Source organism: Hippoglossus stenolepis, chromosome 4, assembly GCF_022539355.2.
Source record: "Hippoglossus stenolepis isolate QCI-W04-F060 chromosome 4, HSTE1.2, whole genome shotgun sequence".
NCBI classification, from domain to species: domain Eukaryota; kingdom Metazoa; phylum Chordata; class Actinopteri; order Pleuronectiformes; family Pleuronectidae; genus Hippoglossus; species Hippoglossus stenolepis.
This window is the reverse complement of record NC_061486.1, coordinates 26259751-26282175: the sequence shown is the minus strand read 5'-3', so window position 1 is coordinate 26282175 and position 22425 is coordinate 26259751. Positions and strand designations below refer to the sequence as shown.

Genomic DNA, 22425 nt, shown 5'->3' with positions numbered 1-22425 from the left:
AGGCTTTATGCTAAATTAAGCTAACAAGTTGCTGGCTTCAGCTACATACAGTATTAACTGTACAGTATAGACTGTATATAAATATGGACGACATGTCTCCATTTCTTTTCATTGCACACAAACTAAACGGAAATACCCAGAATACAGGTGCTGCCATCTTGCTTTTGACATCATTTGGAGCCAGAGTCTGCGCAGTAGTGAGCATGAAGTGGAGCTGAAGTAGCGAGGTCCTGCTGATATTTTTGCCCGACCAATCATGAGTCAGTCTCTCAAAGTTTTTATAGCATTAATTTTGTAATTAACCAAACTTTCCAGAAAAATGAGAACTCGAATATGCATCAGTGACAGAAACCATCTATGAGACAAATGTATTTGACGTGTACTTTTTTTTTACAAATTTGGTCCATGTCCTTTCAACTAACATGGAGGTGAAGTTTATAATGATCTATACTACAGCCAGACACCAGGGGGCAATCAGGGTGATTTGGTTCAAGTCGTCCATCTTTATATACAGTCTATTGTGAACAGACCAAAATAAGCAAAGTTATGGTTTGACACAGCTTTACTTCATCTCTGCATCCCCAAATCTACGAACACAATGTAGTTGATTCACCAAAAGTAATGAGACAAGAAGAAGAAAAGGGTTCATGAATGTATTGTGTACTTTACATTTAACATGATGTGAACAGTGCTGCTGTAGTGTTACTTTACCTGGTCGGCAAGAGTCTGAGGTGAGGAGTAGCCGATCCTACAGCCATGAGAAATACATACGAGCTCTGCGCTGAGCTCCAGAACATGGGCAAGAGGCAGGTAGCCAATGTAGGTGTCTTCCTCACTGTAAACAGCATAACAGCCATTAAAATAGCCTGTGCCATCTAACTCAAGCGTTAACTCCATGTGTGTTGATCAAGCTGAATAAATGTAGTTCATACATATACGATCTGCTGTATAATCAGTTTTATACTAACTTTTCTGAGCTTGGGAATCATAAATCTTTAGAAAATAAATTCTGTGCATCAGAGAGATCATCTTTAAAAAAACCAGATCCATATTTTTCTTTTGCTTGGACTTAACTATGATCTACTGGCCACATGTTTATGTTAACACAAGTACTTCTGGATCCTCCAAATATGAGAGACACACATTTCATATAAGATGTTTGAAATTCAAGGCACACGTGCTGAGGAGGTTTACACAACCGTATTACTTAATACACACAGGAAAGCCATTATTTTTAATAAGACGTCTGATTGTGATGATAACATCCACAGCCCCTCCGAACTCCATACTTCTGACAGGATGGGAGGCAGTCCCATCCTCCCAGTCTTTTCCTGCACTCTGACTCAGCTCCCTCTCCTCTCACCCCTTCCTCATTCCCCAGTGACAAGGGTCGTTTTTTTAATTTTTATGTAAATACTTCTGCTGTATGATGGCGCTGAACTGGCTGACTACTACTTGTGCACGTGCTCAGTGGACACGGAAGCCCTGAACAAGAAGTAAGCAAAGAAGACCATTTGGCATTTTGTCCTTAAACAAACTCCTATCACACAATCTCAAAGCCAACAGCATACATCTAGTGACAGTTGAGATTAGCCAAAGGGGAGAGACAGCAGATAAGAGGAAGTTAATGTCGTCATTGTGCTGATATAATGCAATTTACACAGCTTGTCTGTTCTTGAGATACTGAGGAGACTGTCAGGGATACCCTGCTCAAAAGACATAAAAATGCACTTGTGTATAATTATGGTAATAACAGCACCACTAGCAATCACTACCTCCAAACAGCACACCCCCCATTCAAAGCTTCTGGGACACAATTATTCGCTAAACGAAAACATACCTCCTTCACGTCTGTATACTAAATTTAAAGCTATACAGCCAACATAAAGTCAGCCATAGCTAAACTGTAACTAAAACCAAAGTGTAAACTGGACAAGTTGTGATTCAAAGTTTAAGTCAGGAACAATCTGATCAAAGAATAAGTACACGAGGTTAGAAACAAGATGCTGTTACCTTTGACAAGGAAGTTGTGTTTTCGTCTGCGTTTGTTTGTTAGCAGGATTACGCAAAAACTCCTTCACCGATTTCCATGAAACATTTATTTTCACTTTCTTATACATTGTGGGATAATCTGTTTTCAACATTTTCGTTGATGCAAGTGTGTGCAATTTGGATGCAGATCCAAATAAAAATCTCTATGTAGTTTTTTAATTTTGGTTTAATTGGGGACTGTTGGGCCTTGGCGGAGTTTGCGCTGTAGTGGGTGCCATTACCTCCACCAAGGAGGTTAAGTTTTCATCTTCATTCGTCTGGTAGTTAGCTGGATTGCACAAATTGGACCTTTGCAGAGGTCTTCTATTGCTATTCTAGTTGGAAATGTGCTTCATGCAAACAGTCTCACTATAAAAGTAGGAATAAGTAGTCAAACGTTCTTCGTACACATAACATGACATAAAGTGTGACACACAACATGCTTCATGGTCCCTACCACAGATTAGGTATGACCTCTGCCATCCCTGTGATCCCAGCGATAATGTTGCTATGGGAGATCATGACGCCCTTCGGTCTGCCCGTGGATCCGCTGGTGTACATGATGACTGCAATGTCTGAAGGCAGCGGCTGCTTACGCTCACGTGCAGCTGTGATGTGAAGAGAGAGACAACACACAGGACATGTGAGCTGAATATGACAGAACTGCTTTTAACATGACTGTGATTTTTGTCATCTGTTGTTTTTATATATAAACTGACTACACTATCACCAACATACAGGTTCCTTATAAGAACTTTGCATTAACTTCATTGTGAACAACCTAAACAAAACCTTATCCCTAACATTGACCAGGACCAATTCACACCTAACCCTAACATTAACCAAACAATTTACATCTTACCCCTAACCTTAACCTCAGAAATTACATTTTGCCTAAAACTGTTTATACCATGTATCCATGCTTATACACTGGTTATACATACATAGAATTTAATAAAATATAGGAGCAACAGGACGGCATGGTGGTGGTCTTTCTTTGCATGTCTGTGTGGGTTTTCTCTAGGTACTGCAGCTTCCTCCACAGTCCAAAGACATGCAGATTAGGGTTAAGTTAATTGGAGACTCTAAATTGACCATAAGTGTGAATGTAGACGGTTGTTTGTCTCTGTATGTCAGAGTGGACCCCACCTGTCGCTCAATGTCAGCTGGGATTGGACTTTTCAAGAACTACACACAGAAAACTGAATATTTGGGACCACTGTAATCGGTAATCCAGGCCTGGTTGTCAGCTTAGTTTGTCTGTGTGTGTTTGTTTTCTATGGACTTCCCAGTCACATTGTGCCAAAATCATCTCTTATATTGTATCCCTGTTTGTTTTTAAAAACCCTAATGCGAGACTAAAGGGCAGTTAGTCCAAGTTCAGACATACTTTAGCAATGTGAGAAAAAATACAGCCCTCTCATTCATTTGAATTGAACCAGTTCCATTCAATTGCAGATGGTTGAAAAATTGCTGAACACTTGACATGAAGTAGCTTCATGAGTAAGAGTGTAGGAAGTTCAAACGCCAACACTCCAGCATCAAAGTGGGTGTGAAAGTTTAACCATAACCTGCTGTGTCACTGCAATTACTCCATTCAAATAATTGAGAGGGCTGTGTTTTTCTACACAGGTAAAGTCAATTTTAACATGGGCTACAGTATATGAGAATACTAAGGCTACATCGTTTCGTTAGAAAACACATCAACTCTAGTACGGATACAAGGAGTCTGCACTACTCCGGAGTTTTAAAGCTGCTAAAACATGGAAGTTCAATGCTGGACCCGTTTTAGTTTTAAAAACTCTGGTGCAGCATTTTAGTCTGTACAGGCAGAAACAGAGATGTTTAGAAACCATGATGGAGAGATTCACAGCCGCTTGCTGATTGGAGCTTTTCAGTCACTACGTAGCCTTCACTGATTAGTCAGGCTCCTATCACATGACCGCATTCTGAAAGAAACGACCGCCATTTGCCTCGGCTACCAGTGTAGAACGGAGCATGGACGATTGTTGCCGAGCCTGTCATCTTTGCTAACAGCTGTTATTAAACTCTGCATTTTACAATGAGAGGATAAAGTTGGTCTTATCACCAACTGTGAGCAGCACTGTGGTGGGTTACATTGTTCCCAGAATTCCTGTGGCTGTTATAGCATGAAGTATCTAATGACCAAGTCAGGTTTTGTGAAAAAAAAAAGCACAACTAGGAGACACTTGAAACAATATACAGTAACTATAGATCAGAGAGCACAGAGCAATGAGTCCCCTGTCCTCTGATGTAGGACTCCTACTGTCTGAATAAATAAGTAAAGTTCCAAACAGTTTAAAGGAGGAAACAAAACCAGTTGGTGGTTTGCTAGTCTAGCAGCAGTATACCCCTCATGTGGGGGGATGAGTCTTCTCTTGTTTTTCCACTCGGTTTAGCATCGTGTGGAGCAAAAGCAGAACTAAGACGTCTGAGCACAGCAGGCCACCAAACAGAGGATGAAGGGAGCCATGAAGAAGAGGACAGGACTGTAAATGACATTAGAGTCACAAGGGGAGGGCCTCACTTCTTTCTCTTTCCTCTTCCTCGGATACTAGGCGTGTAGGAGTGTGTTCTTTGAGAGCTGATGTCATGTGAAGTTAACAGTATTATGTGTAAACATGACCCTCCCCTATATCCCCCTGCTCCATCCTCCCTTCCTAGACCTACTTCCTTCCCTCTTTATCTGCACATGAAACTGCCAACTTCTCTTGTTTTGGGTCAGTCGGTTCAAGGGGCGAAGATAATAAAAGACAAGGGGGGGATCCATCCAATGCACTGAGTGAATAAGCATCGTATTAACCTTAATCTAACACAGATGTTAGTGCTTCCACATTCACATGACCTAATGGCACTGATACCAATCTGCCCCAACCTCCGACCCTGAGAGGAACCAAACCATGACCATCCCATTTAGAGTGGGTCTAGATGCTCTGAGTGGAGCAGATTGGACATGGAGGGTATTGTGCATTTTATGGCTAAGGCAAGTTTATTTTCAGACCTGAAGGCTTTTCAGATTTGACCTCTGACTAGGCAAAAGGTGAATAAATGAATTAATCAAATTTCCTGTATTTGCAGTAATAAATGTGTTATAAACCAATTATGATTTCATTATACGCTCTTATTTCACATAAAACCAAAATGTCACCTCATCTCCTAACCCAACCTACAATGCAATCAGTTTAGTATTCTCATGGATGAGCTTTCCAATCCTACGCCACTCCTGATCAAAGGGAAGTGGTTTTGCACTTGCAGCTCACAGTGCCCCCCTGCTTGAAGCCACAATGGATAAGCTCAGAGTATCTCTGTGGGCCTTCTGGAGGGGTGATCCATGGTGGCTTTTATCCTGCTGCTTCCTTCATTTACCCTCAATCAGAAGAGCCTGGCAGCTCAGGGCTGTCAGTCAGAATAGAAACAACGAATTGTGGCTAAGGTTTCAAAGGTGTAGCTATCATTACACCTAGAAATAAACATAACCCCACTTCATGCTCCAAGCAGAAATTTATTATGAGGCTGACGCAGCTAGCAGAAAATAAGCATCTTCATTATAAAAGAAATGCAATTTGAACAAACCTATTCATGATTATAATAGAGCATGAAAGGGGCAAAAGGTCAGATACAAGTTGTCTCCGTGTCTGAAATAAAAACCTTTGGGTATGTAGATTACATGCTAAAACCTTTATGCTGTAGTCATAAAAGGGATTTTCCTAACTGCTGCTTTAACTATGAAACACATGGATGAAGCATAAAACAGTCAGGAGGGGTTTGAAGGTCACACTGGTAAATTTTTTAAACGAGTGTTTCTCTCAGGTTTCTGAGTGAGTTTCATTTTTTGCTGCTTTGGCTTCGAACCTTTCAATGAAAATGGTTACGAGGAACTTGTCTAGAAGCAATATCTTAAAGGTCATAATTAACTTGGGATCATTTTTCATTTGCCTCACATCAATTCAATAGTTTTTCCTGTAGAGAAATACCTATATTGTTTCTCTATATTGTTTAAGAATAGAAAATACAATAGCAATAAACACAGGATGCTATGCCAATACAGATTGTAGCTTTAATCTATCATCATGCACAGCACAATCACAATAATTGAAATAACTTGTACAAGTCGGAGCCAATAGTGCGATATCCTGACTCTTTGTCCCTAGTATGATAATCTGGATTCTGCACGGCACACAAACAGTCCACCTTAAATTTAACAACAACCTGCCTATCTCGTCAGACTTTGGTGATCTCAATGTTCTCAACCTAACTGCTCTTAATCCATCAACCACCACATTATTCTCGTCCTTTTTAAATCCTACCTCAAAACTACTGTCTTCAAAATAAAAGCCACAGTTCATCAGCATCTACAACTGCCCCTCCCTCACCACTCCACTGTCCCAAGGTGTCCCCCAGGGTTCAATAGCGGGTCCTCTACTGTTCAGTCTCTACATGCTAACCCTCTGGTAACACCTTCTCTCGTCATGGTTTCCGTTTCCATAACTATATCAATGATGTCCAGTTTATCAACCAAATCCAATGTAACAGGAACTCTGCTCCCTAAATTGAATTATATCGAGGACGCAAGCCAACATCCCTGATAAACATCACTAGGGTTATTTTCCAAGACTTTAGAAAGTGCCTCCAGAGCCACAGAAAACATCATACAACCATTTTGTATTCATTGCTCATGAGAATTTAAATGAAGTTAATATTTATATAATTGGTGAAATGTCTCTCCATATTATAAACACATTTTAAATGTAAGTATCTTCAATATTCCTTCCCTTTAAGTCAAATAACTTAGTTTGACCTTCTGGAATTTATGATGGAAAAACCATATCATTTAGGACGTTATGAGACACTGAACGCAATTCAATTGTTTTAGCCGGGTTGGAAGCAACAATGTGTTGGTGAAGTTTCAAAACAATACCAAAGTATAGTAGTAGCTCTACAGGTATGAACTACACTATCCATAAAAACAAGTAAAATTAAGCTGGGTTTTTTTTTGTGACCAAATAAAAGTAAAACACAAAAACAAACTTACCATTCTCAGGCCTGGCCCCCAGCTCCTGAACGGCAGCCATGTTGTGGACAGTGATGCCACGTGGATAGCCGGGCCATGAGGTTGGTGCGTCATCCACCACAATGATATGCTGCAGCCTTGGAACTTCAATTAGGATATCCTGACACACACAAACGCACACATAAATGTGAGCACAAAGACGTGGAGCTTAAAAGCAAAAAAGTGTTGTGTGTACATTAGGATGAAAACCAGGTTCCATCTTTGACAGGTAACCAGAAATCCCATGTGCATCATCTTCATCAGTATTTGGTCTAGAGGCCGGGTGTGTAAGAGCGAACAGAGGAGCTGTGTTTATGCAACTTTGATAAAAGGGAAGATGAAATGCCAGAGCACCATTTGTCTTCAGCGATTGAACTTGTCTAAAACAGGCCTTAACACACAGCAAGACCGCTTTGCTTTATTTATTTATCTCTGTGGACTCACACTGCTCCTCTCCTCCTCACTAACCAGTACTGGTCTAATGTTTTGGATTCTTTCAGATGATAATAGTGGCCTGGAAGATGTTTTAATATTATTTTTCTATAGAGGACGTGTGTCAAAGTCTGGAACTACTGGCAGACTTTTGACCGTGATGTACTGGAAGGTAAAACATCCATAACTTAGTTTACTTTTATTATTTGCAGGGTAGTGTGGTGTATCGACCTTTATAGACCGAGGTCAAAGGAAATACTGTATCTCTCAAAATGTAACCTTCTGTAGAGCTGTGGTTTAAGTTGTATTGGACTTCTTATATCAGATTTGGACCATTTGTAAACCTGATATACAGCTGACTGAGCTGTTTAATACTGGGCTACAAAGACCAATAAATACCATTCATCGCTCCTTGATACTATTGGTCTTATTTGCCTGTTACCACAAAACAGCTGAAGTGTTCGTGCACAGTAGCTCATAATAAATCCGTGGGAGGACTGGGAAATGCCAAAGGTTTCAGCAGATGACCCAGAGTAGCTGCTCCCTCTGTGAAGGCCACAGACTCAAGTGGAGTGTTTCTCTATACAGTAAGTAGTGATCCTCACTTACTATCCACACATACACACATGTCCCATTTCTGCTCAGTCTAGAGGGTGATGACTACTAAGCAGGCATCCTGTAGATGACTCAACACACTAAAAGGAATATTATATATCATATATAATTACATTTCCTATAATAACATTTCCTGTTATTACATTTTCAGCACAACATAAACATGATTGTGTTCTTACCTTGAGTCGAGTTTCCAGGAGCTCCCTGCTGGTGATGATGTGTGTGACCTCAGTCTCATTCAAGCCATGAGCGATGGCTGGACCTCCCAGTGTGGAGTAAAGGGTGGCCACTGCAACACACACATAAAAATACTATTATCAAAATATAAAGACAAAACGTGGCAGCTCCTGTTGTTTGGAATGTACAGGGGGTATGTACCTAGAAGATAACCCTTAGAAAGACTGGACAAATGACAGTGATTTAATGATACAGAATTTAAGATGTTCTCGTCTATGATTGCTCTGTTGAAGGAGGTAATAGATTACTCATTCAATCATTTTAATCAAATCAGGCAGATGAAACTTTTTTGATATTATTATGATTCTGCTGTGATATTTCAATTAAAGTATTTCAACTGGAGCTTCGTTCAGTAACTCAAACTTTGTAAATTAAAATAAACACTTTGACTTTAAGGCTTGAAGATGCAGACTGGGAGAGAGTAATACAGTGCTGTATCCCTGCGGTAAATAGACCCTAGCTAAAATGTTTTTATTTTTGATGTTTGAGTGTTGACTGGATTTTGAAACTGTTCTTTGTTGTGGTGAAGTGTTGAAAACCTTTAGCTACCATGTGCAGGAGCTGCTGAGATATATATAGATATATAGATATATATATATATATAGAGAGAGAGAGTCATCATATAGACAGTTACAGATGTGTAAAGATGAATGTACATGCAATCTGTATACATTGCTCAGCATTTCTGGTTTTGCTCCCACAATGACGACATCATCAGGCACCTCCAGAGGCCTTAGCTCAGCCTCCAAGCCAATGAGACACAAGCTCTCACTGCCATAATCACTCTATTGGGGATATAAACAGTACTGGTGTGGTCCGTCAGACATGTAATTGCACATGTCTGATGGACCACTTTTATTTGCACTTAAAAATAAGTAGTTAGAGCTATTAAGTTTGTGTTTTCATTCTTTTTTTAATCTGCTATTGACCAGTCAGTGTCTTCCACATCTGATGTGATGGATTGATTACACTGTATATCATTAACTCATTTAATTGCAGATTATTTAACAACATCTAACAGTGATAATTAGCATGACATTCCAAAACTACAGGCATTAATCTATTGTTAATAAGAGCTTCCGCTCTTCTCATTTCAGGCTTCCCACATGATTCTGAAACCTGGCTCTAGTGATTTGCGGCAGCTGAGCAACATGAGTATTTGTGGGGTCCAACACTGTTGATGAGTAATGAGGTTTGTCTCTTCATCAGCGCTCTAGCTCATCCCTATGGTTCTGGATGAGGTTGAGGTCAGGGTTTAGTGCAGATCATTCAAGTGCTTTCCAGGATCTGGCTGAGTGCTCAGAGCAGTGTGGAGTATAGGGGCATAGAGCCATTGCAGATGACCAGGGGGGGAATTAGGGAGTGAAACTAAGCTGAATAAATATGATTCATATGGGAAACAAATAAACAAGACTGTTCTGATGCTACCATGTTGACCTTTACTTTACTAAAAATCATTATTGATGACTGACAGTTTTTTTTTGCCTCTGAATGGGCGCCATGAGAACCAATGGAGGCACATGTCATTTTGTCATGTTGAAACAGGAAACAGCCTTCCACAAATTGTTTTACAAGACTTGCAATGCACGGGATAAGAGCATTTTGTAGTTTGTATGTAATAAATGTTAAAACAGCTCATAAATCTAAAAAAGAGAAGCATACACGGTGTAGATTCCCTTTGTTCAGCTGGTGATTGTAGTGATTGCAGTATGAGGACTCACATCCTGCACATGACGATGACTGACTGAGCCTTGACGTACAAACAAAGACATTAATTAATGAGCGTTGAGCTGAATCAGGCAGATACTCATGCGTGTGTGTGTGTGTGTGTGTGTGTGTGTGTGCGTGAGCACCAGAAGTAAACTCAAACTATGAAGGGACAGGAAGAGAAATGGGTGAGAGTGGAAGAGAAGGACAGAAAGGTGACACAGGGGAAACAACAGTAGAGACACGGGGGGAGAGAAAGAAATAGAGGGAAATGGGAAAATCTGAAGAGCACATGGCTCTAACCCTGCGTCGCTGCACTGCATCTGACTCAGGAGTTTATGGGACAGGGCTTAGTGACATCTCCTTTTTGCGTCATGGAGCTCAAATACTTCCTGCTCTGCTACTGTGTGAGTGTGTGTGAACGAGGGCCGTGACACCTCCAGTCGTGAGATCTAAACACAGATTGGGTTCAAGCTTTAAACACACACGCACACACACACACGTCCATATTTTAATACAGAAAACTGAGCAAATATCCAGGCTCCATTCTGTCAAACCAAAAGATTTGTGTGAACTTCAGCCTTGCGTCATTCTGCATTTTTCAGTCAATCAAATAGGATCTTTAAAAGGGTCCCAGGAGGAAACTTTGCTTGACTACAGGGAGGAATGTGTAACCCCATCAACTGACAGGCTGACATGACAACAGCCTTATTTTAGAGAATGTAAGCTGCTGGTTATTAAACTCATATGTTGCAGAAAACTCATGATGACACATCATGAGCACAGTTTCCCTTTTGACAGTGAGCCAGTATACAGTGAATATACAATCTCTGCACACTAACGCAGAAACACACACGCACACACACACACCAAGTGTTCGAGTTCACTGGGGGCCCTTGGCTGACTCCTTGAAGCCTCTGTCAACATCAGATGCTCACGTAGACTCTCTCACCCCTCTTCTGACGCCATCACCCCTCACTGCTCTCCCTCTCTTTCCTCCCCTCTGTCTTTTCCTCCATCACTCCTTTCAACCTTTAGCTCCTCTCACCCCCCATGTGTTATCTGCCGCCCTGGGCTTTCCACTGTCCCACTGTTTGCGTCTGCATGAGAGAGAGAGAGAGAGAGAGAGAGAGAGAGAGAGAGAGCTGCTTTATAAGGATGCTTCATAGGGTTGTGCTTACGTATTTCCAAAGCATGACAGTTTAATGGAGCATAAACTGAAGCACGCTGAGAAAATGAGGGGTTCTTCAAGGACAATCAAAAAGATTTAATGAACATAAAGTACTTTTGTGGATGCTCATAAAGAAAATACGTATCAAAGAGCAAGACAGCATGGACTCCCAGAGCTGCTGCTCACATTAACATCACAAACATTTAAAAAAATTGATTTTTAAACTACTTTTGCCGAGTAGGTTACGTTTTCATCTGTGTTTGTTTGCTTGTTTTTCAGCATGATTACATGAAGCGTGTGAAATCTGGAGCAGATACAAATAAAAATCCAGATCTATTTAATTTAAATGTAGATTCATGAGGGTACTGTTGGGCCTTGGAGGAGATATGTGTTCTATGATGTTCTAATGTATTAGTAATTATGCTGTTTAACTGTCACAATTCTAACTAGAAGGTCACTCGGAGTGCACATATGTCCGTCAAGGCTAACGCCCTGTCTTGCAACTTTAAAGAAAAAAAAATCCAGGATCCGCCCCCTTAATCAAATCCCCTCCAAAAGTTTATGGGTTCATCTCTGGCCCAGACACCACCCCTCTACATAGTGGAAAATCTGTTCAGTCATTTCTGTGTAATCCTGATGCAGACAGAAGAACAGACAGACAGCAATGGAAACATAAACCTCCAGTAACTCCTGTACTAATGTTAAGTTGAGTCATATGGATGTTTTCACCTGAGGAAACCAAAAACTATTTGGGGGGCTGATGAGTTCATTACATTGGATTCATTACAGCCAATGTAAGTGACTTCACTGTATAAAATAAAAATGTACTGTGCATATCAGTGCTTCCATCACAAGAAAATAAAACGGATGTAAATACAGAGTGATTGAGGAGAAATGGGACACTTATATAACCACGAGGCAGAAGGGACAAAGTGACCTTCTTCTGTCTCAGCTGGGTCCGGCATGTTACAAGCTGTCCCCACGCACACAATAACACGCACGCAACCACGCAGGCACACACAAAATAAATATGCCTAATTCAGACACATTTGGAAGATGCTCAGTAAGAAACAATAAACCGAAGAAAACAAAAGCAAGTCAGTATAACTGAAAGTACGGGTTAAGGTCAAAGTGCAGATGTACTTATTTTCTGTGACCTCATGATACCCATGCACACTAAAATACATCTTCTGCATGCATTTGCCACTGTCTCATCTCCTGCAGGGTCATCTGCACAGACTACTGAGAACGTTTGTGCATTAAATCCAACTAGAAACAAAGCAGAACGAAAATGTTTCAAGTTCAAATATCTCAAGACTAAACAGATGTTCCAGAACAAAGGTTGTGTTTTTCAGAATGTGTGTATATATGTGTGCAGTGAAGCAGATGTGGCCTTTTTTCCATTATTTCATCACATGAAGGTTTTCTTCTGGCTGGATGGGAAATGTCTGAAACCAGATTTGGTTGATGAACCATGTGATAGGAAAAACTTTCATTTCGTTTTTTAATCAATTAGTTGATTAATTGTCTAGTGGATCGACAGAAAATGTATCACTAACTACTCTGATAACAATTTTGTTGTGAAATATAATTGAATGTGTGGAAACGCTCCTTTTCTCTGTTTTATTTTATTATAAATAAATCTCAGAAGAAGGTTTTTCAATACAATTAGTCAATCAATCAATCAATCAATCAATCAATCAATAATGAAAATCGGAAAATTCAAACAATAATGAAAATAATTGCTAGTTGCAACCTTAATTTAATTATAGTCAGTAGTGTTTGGGTCTGTGGGACCTATTTTCAATGTTTAATAAAAGGAAAATTATTAATTGATTATTGATTATTGATTTTCTCAAACTCAGACTCATTGGCCTTGGCTCATTTTCTGGGAAGAACATAAGATAGAACATATTTTCAATGACCGCACACTGTACACCCCCCTACACATTTACTGTATATTACATATGTGGTGTGAGTCCACTGGACCCAAGTGTTGAAATTGTAGGTGCTATGTACCTTCACTCTGTCTGGGCCTGCTGTTTGTGCTTGTGTGCGCGTGTGTTTGTTTTTGTGTTAGTGTCAGGGTTAGTGTATGTGGGGTTTTATTTGTGTGTGTGTTAGTGTGTGTGTGTCTTTGTGCACCTGCTAATCCGGCACAAGGTTGCAACATTGTTACGTTTCAAGCACCTACACCTCTGTGCTCCCACATTCCCACCCATTTTACCCACATTATTAGCAAAGAGCACTGTCTCTTAGGCTCAGATGACAGATTTGAAGCAAGCGGTCGCCTAAAAGAGACAAATCTGTGCCAAAATCACAGCAAAATGATTGTATACACAGTTTAATGGAGAAAACAAACACCCACACACAAAGTGGTCAACACTTCAACAAATCAACAGGGACACAACAGATGTAGATGGTAAAATGATGGCAAAGTAACACAGCTTAATTTCATACTCACAGAACTCCTGGACTTACATGGGAAGTTGTACATGAAGCAGGCCTCGGCAGCGATGAGCCACTCTGCTCGCGTCTCGCAGAAGATGGCGATGTTGCTTTTCGGCCGCTGACCCAGCGATGCCAGGCCGCTGCCCAGCTGGGACGCTGCTGTGAGGGCCTCGTGGTAGGAGCGCCAGGTGTACTCACCAAGAACCACCTGCAGGGGGGGAGAGTGAGAGGTAGGAGTACAGTAGAATTATTTTTTGTGTTGGAGCAAAAATGAACTGTGGGATTAAAAAAATACAAGTAGATATAAGCAGCAAGGAAAGACACATGCTACAGTCAGTACAATTAAAAGCTCAATACCCAGTATTTCACTATTAGTGAAACAGAAAGGACATTTGAGGACTTCCCTTAAATTCTACTATTGTGAGTTGGTGGGTACTTTTGATCACAGGAGTTCAGTTCACTGTATTAAATCACCACAGTCACATGTTGGGCCTGTTTCATATAAAAAAAGTCACGGGAAAGTGAGCCACAGTTCACTGTTCTAAACAGAGCTACTTCCTCTTCTGAAGATAAACACAGGCCTCTGGAAATACTCTTCACTGTGCACTCACACACTGATGACCCTGAACGGCCACAGACGTATCAGAGCTCGCTGTACACGTAATAGTGAGGTTACACTGACTCCTAATGGTAAACAAATGGAAGTGCACACAGGCACAGAAATGCACACAGTAACGATGACTGTACAGAGCTGAAACAGCTAAGACGTGTTCTCTTGCAGCAATCAGAGTTTCAACAGTGGGATTAAATGATTAGAGGGACTAGGCTGTTGAGATTAGCAGAGTGAACGTTGGCTAACTCCCGATTGCACAGGCACCATGAGTATTAGCAAATACACAAAAACATTCCCCACAAAGTGTTTTACTTTCTCAACAAAACAGACTGAATTTCACTCTCTCTCTCCTTCAGACTTTGCTCTCTCCCCTTGTCCCCTCTCAACATTTGTAAGGTCAATGGAATCCAGGGCGTAGGAAAAGACTAACAAACTGTCAGCAGAAGCATTAACAATGACTAACAATTTCACTGGAGGTTAGGAAGTCTAGACAGCAGGTGATACAAATTTGAGGGATGAGATATTGCAGGGGTAAAAAAATTGAATATCTTTTAGTTTGTTACCGTTGGGCTGAGAGCTGCAGACAGGTCAGATTTCATTGAATATTGACTGTACACTACTATTGACATACAGTCTTGATTTTGGTCTTTTGATTGGATTTGTTTGAACTAATAAAATATATACTATTGTCACTATTCCTTTAAGTCCTTTAAGACCCATCAAGCCACATGGGAAGAGTTCTATGCTTAATATGAAGTTACCTGTTTCACTCTTTATGCTAAGCTAAGCTAATTGGCTGCATGGCTGTAGCTTTATATTACATGAACCTATGTGAGAGTGGTGTCAATTTCATCACTCTTTGATCTGACGATCAATATGAAAACAAGTGTATTTCCTATTCCTTTAAAACACTCCTAATGTTGTGTTTAACTAAAAAAAATTCTCTACACTATATTTTTTATTTATGTCCTTGCTGTTTGCTATTATGCTGACAACTATAGAAAAATATAGCTTTTTTTACCTTCTTGAACAGCTTCCCATTGCTCTGTTCCTCGTCCTCCTCACTGATCACCACCCTCGCCCCGAGACAGTCTCTGTGGGGGAACCTCGTGGCTGCGAACTCAAACATCTTATCCAGGGTGTCCACTCCCGGGTGCAGCGACGTCGCCAGTGTCTTGGTGGCACTCAGCGCCCTGTAGGGTCCCTCGGGACATCCCAGCACAGAGAGGGCCTTCGCTCTCTTGGCTCGCTCCTCCTCTGAGCCGCAGAACCCTGCCTCTGGCACCGAGACCCAGCTGACGAGGCAGCATGGCAGGAAGGTGATGAAGGTGTAGATCCACACCATAAGGTGGAAGAGGAGCAGCAGCAAGGGGTTCAGTTCCTCCTTCAGTTTCATCTCGGTGAAGCTGCGATGACTTGGGAGAGCAGTGGGAAGAGAGTGAGGTCGAGGATGAGCTGTGAGAAAACTCCTGCTGTTGCAGTCAGTCCTTCTTTTCTTCTGCTCCCTTCACTTTCTTCTTTCTTTTGGAGATGTACACTGTTGTTATAAAACGCCCAAAGGACCAGCCCTGGAAAATAAATGGCGTTAATCTGGCATTAGAGTAGCAACTGATATTTTATTTCTTTTTTTCTGTTAAACTAGTTTCAAAATGAGATTATTCCCGTGCTTACAATGATCCAGAGCTTTTGCAGCCTTGTCGCCAAAAGAAAATCAACTCATAGAGAAACTGAAACACACCAACGAGTCACATGTGCTCCAGCACCTCACGAAAAGCAGAACAGAGGTTTTGTTCCTGGCAAACACAAAATAGGCTCTGGGCTTCAAATGTTCCCAGTGCATGAAGAAGTGGTCAACGTGAAAAGATTTTGCAAAGGACAGAAAAATACGGGGGGAACAGAGACAAGGAAACAAAGAAAAAATGAGATTGAGAGAGATAACGGGGGAGAAATTTAAAAAGAAGAAATGTAACTACCAGACGTAAACGACACTGAGAGTGTAAGAGGGTGTGAAAGTGGTTTCTGAATGAGCACGTGAGAGTGTGTGAGACAGGCTACAAGCCACTAGTCAGAAGAAGATAGCCAAAGCAGATAAGTACAAAGGAAAGAACAAGCTGTAGCTCAAGTAGTGGGTCACACTGTACCCATTAAACCCCATGATGTAAGATTTACAGAGTGTGTAATAAGTTTGACTGTCACACATTTAACTAAACTGAGTAAAAAGCATGTGCATCACATGTGTGTGTTTTTTTAAAAGTCATATAACATCCTAGTTTCGATGGTCAACACCACTGTATCTCTGGACGCACACAGACACACATTCACTACGAACGAGTGGGTTGGTGATGGAGGCTGTAGGTGCTGGCAGAGAGTGGGAGCTGTCCAGAGTCCTGAACTGACATCACTTCTAAGGTCGTCTCATCATCCTGATCAACAGGTTACCTAATACCACAATTGACATTGTCATTATACTGGTGTGTTGTCAATATGGCTTTGGGAAACTTTAGTAAACTACTGTCCATCCATTCATACTGTTCAGGCTTTGAGGGTCATAGGGGGATCTGGAGCCTATACACCAGCTGACAATGGGCGAGAGGTGAGGTACACCCTGGACCGGCCGCCCGGCGTATCACAGGACCAACATACAGAGACAAACAACCATTCACTCTCACACTTGCAGTAAATTTAAGTCTCCAATTAACCTAACCCTAATCTGCATGTCTTCTACTGTCACCCATGTGACTATGCTATAATTTTCCACGGCCTAACCTGATCTTGAGAGTTCACTTTTAAAGTTGAACTAGTGAAGTTTGACAAAACTTTATCAACTCAAGGTTCATTAACAAGCTTTTTCCACCTATCTCCGCAAAAAGTTGACGAAGACCACGCCATGTGCTTTAAAGGTCCGACAAAACATACTTAGTAGACCATGAATTAAGAGTATTCTCATATATATATGTGTAAATCTATGCCTACGTGTAAATCTATGCCTACCTCTGGGCCAATCTGATCAAAATAATACATAATAAATAAATAAATAGTTAATCTGACTGCACATTCATACCAACTTTCTGTAATTGACAGTTTCCAATGTCTGGTGTTGTGCAGTAATTGTGTGCACATAAGTGACTTCCTGTGCTATCGCAATTTGACACCAGCATTAACGTCTGGTTAATTACTTCACTGGTTGTTGTTACAGCTGTTCTCAGTTCTGAATTGGAGTATAAAGTGTACACTGTATTAAAATGATTTGCTTTGGATTATAATTTCTTTCTATTTTTATTTCGACAAATAAGTTTAAGTAGCAACTAAACCAAATCCTCTCCCTCATTGAAAAACCCTGAAACAATCCTCTCACAAAATGCTGCTCATATATAACCTCAGATCTGAGATAAGCTCAGCAGTGAAGAAAAGTAACAGTATAAAACACACATTAACTGAGTAGACTATGATATTTAGACAATTAATTTATTGAAAGTTGTTAAAATTGGATGCTTTGCCAGAACTAAAAAGTCAAATAAATCAAATAAATATTCTTTCAAAGCTGGTTTCTGTCATTTTAGGTATAGCTCTTATCACACTGATGTTTGTTCAAGTGTTCATTTTTACAGTACCTTTGGTTTTGATTAGTTATTTGATGTCCTAAAAACGAGTTGAAATGCCATTGACAGCTGTCAAGCGTGTGTCTGTCAGCAGGACCTCGCCACCGTGGCTCCATCCCCCAAATATTAAACTGTGCGGACTCTGGCTCCAAATACCCAAGATGGCGGCATTCTTCTATGGAGTATTTTGGCTTCACTTCCTGAGGAAGTGGAGACGTGTCGTCCATCTTTATTTAAAGTGTATGGTACCAACCCATTAGAGAAGCTTGAAAGTAATTATGATCATTAATGATTTAGTTATGCATCTTTTGGCTATGATTACTGAGCATAACTGCAAAAGCGCATCTCTTAAGATTGAGAGAGCTGGACTCACCACTGAAAGACTACTTTAAGGACCCTGTAATGAGGTCCTTGAGGTGCCATTTGGACCCAAAGTGTCAGAAATAAGCCTTATGCATGTTAATATTCCTATTGTTCATCAATTTAGCAAGAAAAAAAAAAAAGAGCATGTAAACACATACACATTCTGTCAAAAGGCCCCTAAACGATCTATTTTCGCAGCAGTAATTTATTATTTAGAGGAGAAAGAGGCTCAGCTTGCTCCCCTGAAGCACCACATCCTTCCCCTTGTCAAAATTGTCCACTGAACCCACCGCCCTCCAAAATACACTCATCCGTCAAGTGTCCCTTTGAGACTCATAAATAAATGAAGGACTTAACCAGCAGACTACCATCTGTTCCCTGTGGGATGTTGACTCCATTCTTTACAGCGCCATTGTTCTACCTGGTTTCTCGTTACTCACCAAGGAAGCCTTGCGTCATCACAGGACACTACAGCTTATCAAAAAACATTCACAAAGGTGGAACTGATAATGCACCTCGTCACATTATATCATCCAGTGTTTGCTGGTTACCTTGACTGTCTCTTGTACACCCACATTTTTTTAGCAGACATCAAGGTCGATGAAATAGAGGCCACAAAGGATCAGTGGGTTCAACCGGAGTAAAATAAAACTCTCAGACTAGAGGATAAGAATTCACAGAGCAGGACGATGGCAGACTGCAACTTCTTCCACTGTGGTTTTATGAAGATGACTTAGGTCAGCTGTAAAATTATATAAATATATCTAGTAGGCTGCATGCAAGGCTGGAACAGCTTTAATTAAAGAAAATACACCTACAATTTAATTTCCATCATCTTTTGCCAAGCATAAAACAAGCATCTGACCTTTAAAGGGGACATAGCATGCCCATTTTACCACAAGTTGATATGGTTCCTTGGGGTCTTAATGAAATGTCTGTAACATACTTTGGTCAAAATACCACAAGGATCATTTAAAACAGCACCCTTTTTACCCTGTCTAAAACAGCCCTCCACAGAGTGACCTGTTTTGAGTGCCTGTTCCTTTAAATGAGCCAGCTCCCCCCTCCCCCCCCATGATTTTAAACGATATAAATTACATATTTTATATGATATAAATTATCAAATATGCATCCCATACTTTGTATTCCCCTTCTGTTGTCCTGGAGTTTTAATTTTCCCAATCACATAATTAAATGTCCCCCTCTGCCCATCCACTACAAGCACACAAGCAGACAGACAGAGAGAGAAAGAGAGGGGTGGGGGGCTATGAAGACCATCATTTACCCCCGAACCCCGACATTCAACGGGTACAACAACAAGCGGAGAAAGCAAATCGCGGGCTGACCAGCGCGGAGAAATGCACGCCCCGTGTGAACAGCCAGGCGGCTGCGCGCTTGAGAACGGCGCGGCGCTTCCGCGTCCGGTGTAAACCCGGCGAACCAGTGTGGGGGACGGGGGGATGAGGTGGGGGTGGGCCAAGGCCATGTAGGGAGACTTCCAGTGTATTGTTACGACACAATACACAGGAAGCTCATTCCAGTCACTCAAGCATACGTTTCGACTTAGAGGAACCTAACAAACGCGCGAGTGTTTTCCAGAGTTTTGGGGTTGGTAGACATGCCAGATACCCACATTAACCTGTAGAAGCACTAACAAAGTGGAATTTTCATGATATGTCCCCTTTAAGTAAAAAAAAAATGAAAATAAGTTTTCTTGACAAACTCGCTCATTGTATAAACCATCCTTTACTTGTAAACAGCCACATCCCTTAAACTCCATTCCCAGTGGCTGACGTTTGTGTCTTGAAATGACAAAACCATATGTTTAAGTACAATGACATTAAGATGAATGGAAACTTATAAACTGATTATTTTCATTATTAATGATTTTTGTGTATAAAATGACAGAAAATAACTAAGTATACCCATCACAATGTGCCAATACGTAAACTGATGTCTTCAGATCGTCTGCTTGGTTTGACCAGCGATCACAAAGCAAAAGATACTAAAGAGATATTGCTTAAATGTGCTTTTTGAGCTGTAAACTAAAATATATGACTCTTCTTTCATGAAATGTATTAAAGTTAGTTTTCGTATCACATTTATTACCAAATTTATAAAATAATCTACATTTATGGGTTGAATATGGCTCAGTACGCCACCCAGTGTTTCAAACCATCTTGAACCTTTCAGGGGCCAATGCTTAAGTAGAGTGAACCGTTTGGAAGTTCTCTACAAAATGACATTTATATACTGTATATTTGAAACAGTTAACACCCCCTAATCACCAAACCACCTCATCGTCTACCATTCAAAGACGTCCCCATCCTCTGCTGTCCCTCGGTTGTCCACACACACACACACACACACACACACACACACACACACACACACACACACACACACACACACACACACACACACACACACACACACACACACACACACACACACACACACACACACACACACACACACACACACACACACACACACACACACACACACACTGTTTGAACCGCTCACTGAGACAGCCATCTCTGCCGGTGGTTCGCTGGGCTCTGGACCACCTCACTCCTCATACACAGTTTAGCCACAGCTGTTTCGGCACCAGCCGCCTGTGCTGGCGGTTCAAACGGCTCGGGGTGACCATGGCCTTAAACAACAGGAAACTCTGGAGGTGACGAGCTGTCTACTTTATATGACTAATCTGATGAAGCACTGTGTTCAAAAGGCATTTTTTGAAATTATATGGGGAAGCACATCAGCCTAAAGTGAAATTACACTTTATAATTATGACTCTATGATTTAAACCAGAGAAAAGCAACATAAGCCATGTTTCAACTCCAGGAACTTTTCCCCAGAACAAGGAACCTTTGCAGGAATTAAAATAGTGAAGGACCAGGATCTAAAATAAAATTTCTCAATATTCGGGGGGAAGTACCTCTGAGAAGTTCAGGAACTTTGGAGGTGGGTCTTGAAGAGACCCATTACTGAATTGGTTGGAGCATTTTTATACACTCAATATTTGTTTTAATCTGGAGCAATGAGTCAATTGTTTAAGAGAGCAACACCAGGCCCAGCTCAGTATTTTTGCTGAGGACGACATTATAATCTCATAATCTCACTTTTGAGAAGCTAGAACAAGAGAATTATTGCTTTTTGAACAATTGATTGTATATAAAATAAATAATTCAATTTTATTTTTATAGCGCCAAATCATATTACACACTAACTCTAGGCACGTTAGGTCGAGACCTTAAAAGTTATACAGAAAACCAACAGTTCCCGCAATGAGCAGCACTTTGGCGACTGTGGAGAGAAAAAAACTCCCTCATTAACTGGAAGAAACCTCTACAACCAGACTCCATGTGGGCAGCCATCTGCCTCGACCAGTATAATGATGAACTAAGTGTTATGAAAGCTACTGTGCCGTGCCAGGTACTAGTGGTCAGATTACACAGGGGCAGATAAGGAGATGTAGCCACAGAAGGGAGGGACCCTCAACTAGAAAAGTTAGAATAATGGGAATGTCTGCTGAAGACCTTTTTGTATGCATGAGTGCAGGCAAAGATCCTAACCTGCATCTGTGTGAGTAGCATATCATTCAAAATCTATATGCATGACTTACTGTGCTGATCAGCCATTAACCAACCATGACAAGCAGGCTGGGGCTCTCTGAAAGGTCAAACCACACAAAACATGATTAACAAGGGCCAACACCTTCCGGTCCCAGCAAAAGGTCAAGACCCTAATTTGCACCACAGCAGCACACAGGCGAGCCCCGACTTTAATCTCTTCACTTAAAGAACAAGAAGCATTTAGCCGCAATGTGCAAACTGGTAGTGGCTTAATGGGTGGCTTTATGCAATGAGTAGGCGCTTTGCAGGCAGCCTCCACCCACTGGATTAAATGGAGTAATATTGTGGCATGGTCTACGTAGCAGTGGGGTGAGCAGGCTCATGTGTGTGTGTGCGTGTGTCTGTGTGCATGAGGGAATCATTGCTTCCTCAAGAGATTGTGTCAATGGGGTCTTTTGTGAGTCAACGTCATTGTGCTTTCACCCACTCGGCTAAGCAGGCGGGCTGAAGTCTTGCAGAAGCTTCAACGTGGCCATTGTGGTGAAACGACGCAC

At 41.1% G+C, this 22425-nt stretch overlaps 1 protein-coding gene across 1 annotated transcript in view; it reads right to left on the bottom strand.

The window, feature by feature from the left end:
- acsl3a (acyl-CoA synthetase long chain family member 3a) overlaps positions 1-22425 on the bottom strand; it is a 35080-nt gene that overhangs the window by 10847 nt on the left and 1808 nt on the right. The window contains exons 2-7 of the mRNA XM_035154778.2: positions 15350-15896; positions 13746-13923; positions 8329-8438; positions 7085-7223; positions 2489-2639; positions 712-835 (exon numbers count right to left, since the gene is read on the bottom strand). Coding sequence (XP_035010669.1) covers positions 712-835; positions 2489-2639; positions 7085-7223; positions 8329-8438; positions 13746-13923; positions 15350-15724 — 1077 coding nt within the window. The 5' untranslated portion in view covers positions 15725-15896. The remainder of the gene's footprint in view (positions 1-711; positions 836-2488; positions 2640-7084; positions 7224-8328; positions 8439-13745; positions 13924-15349; positions 15897-22425) is intronic.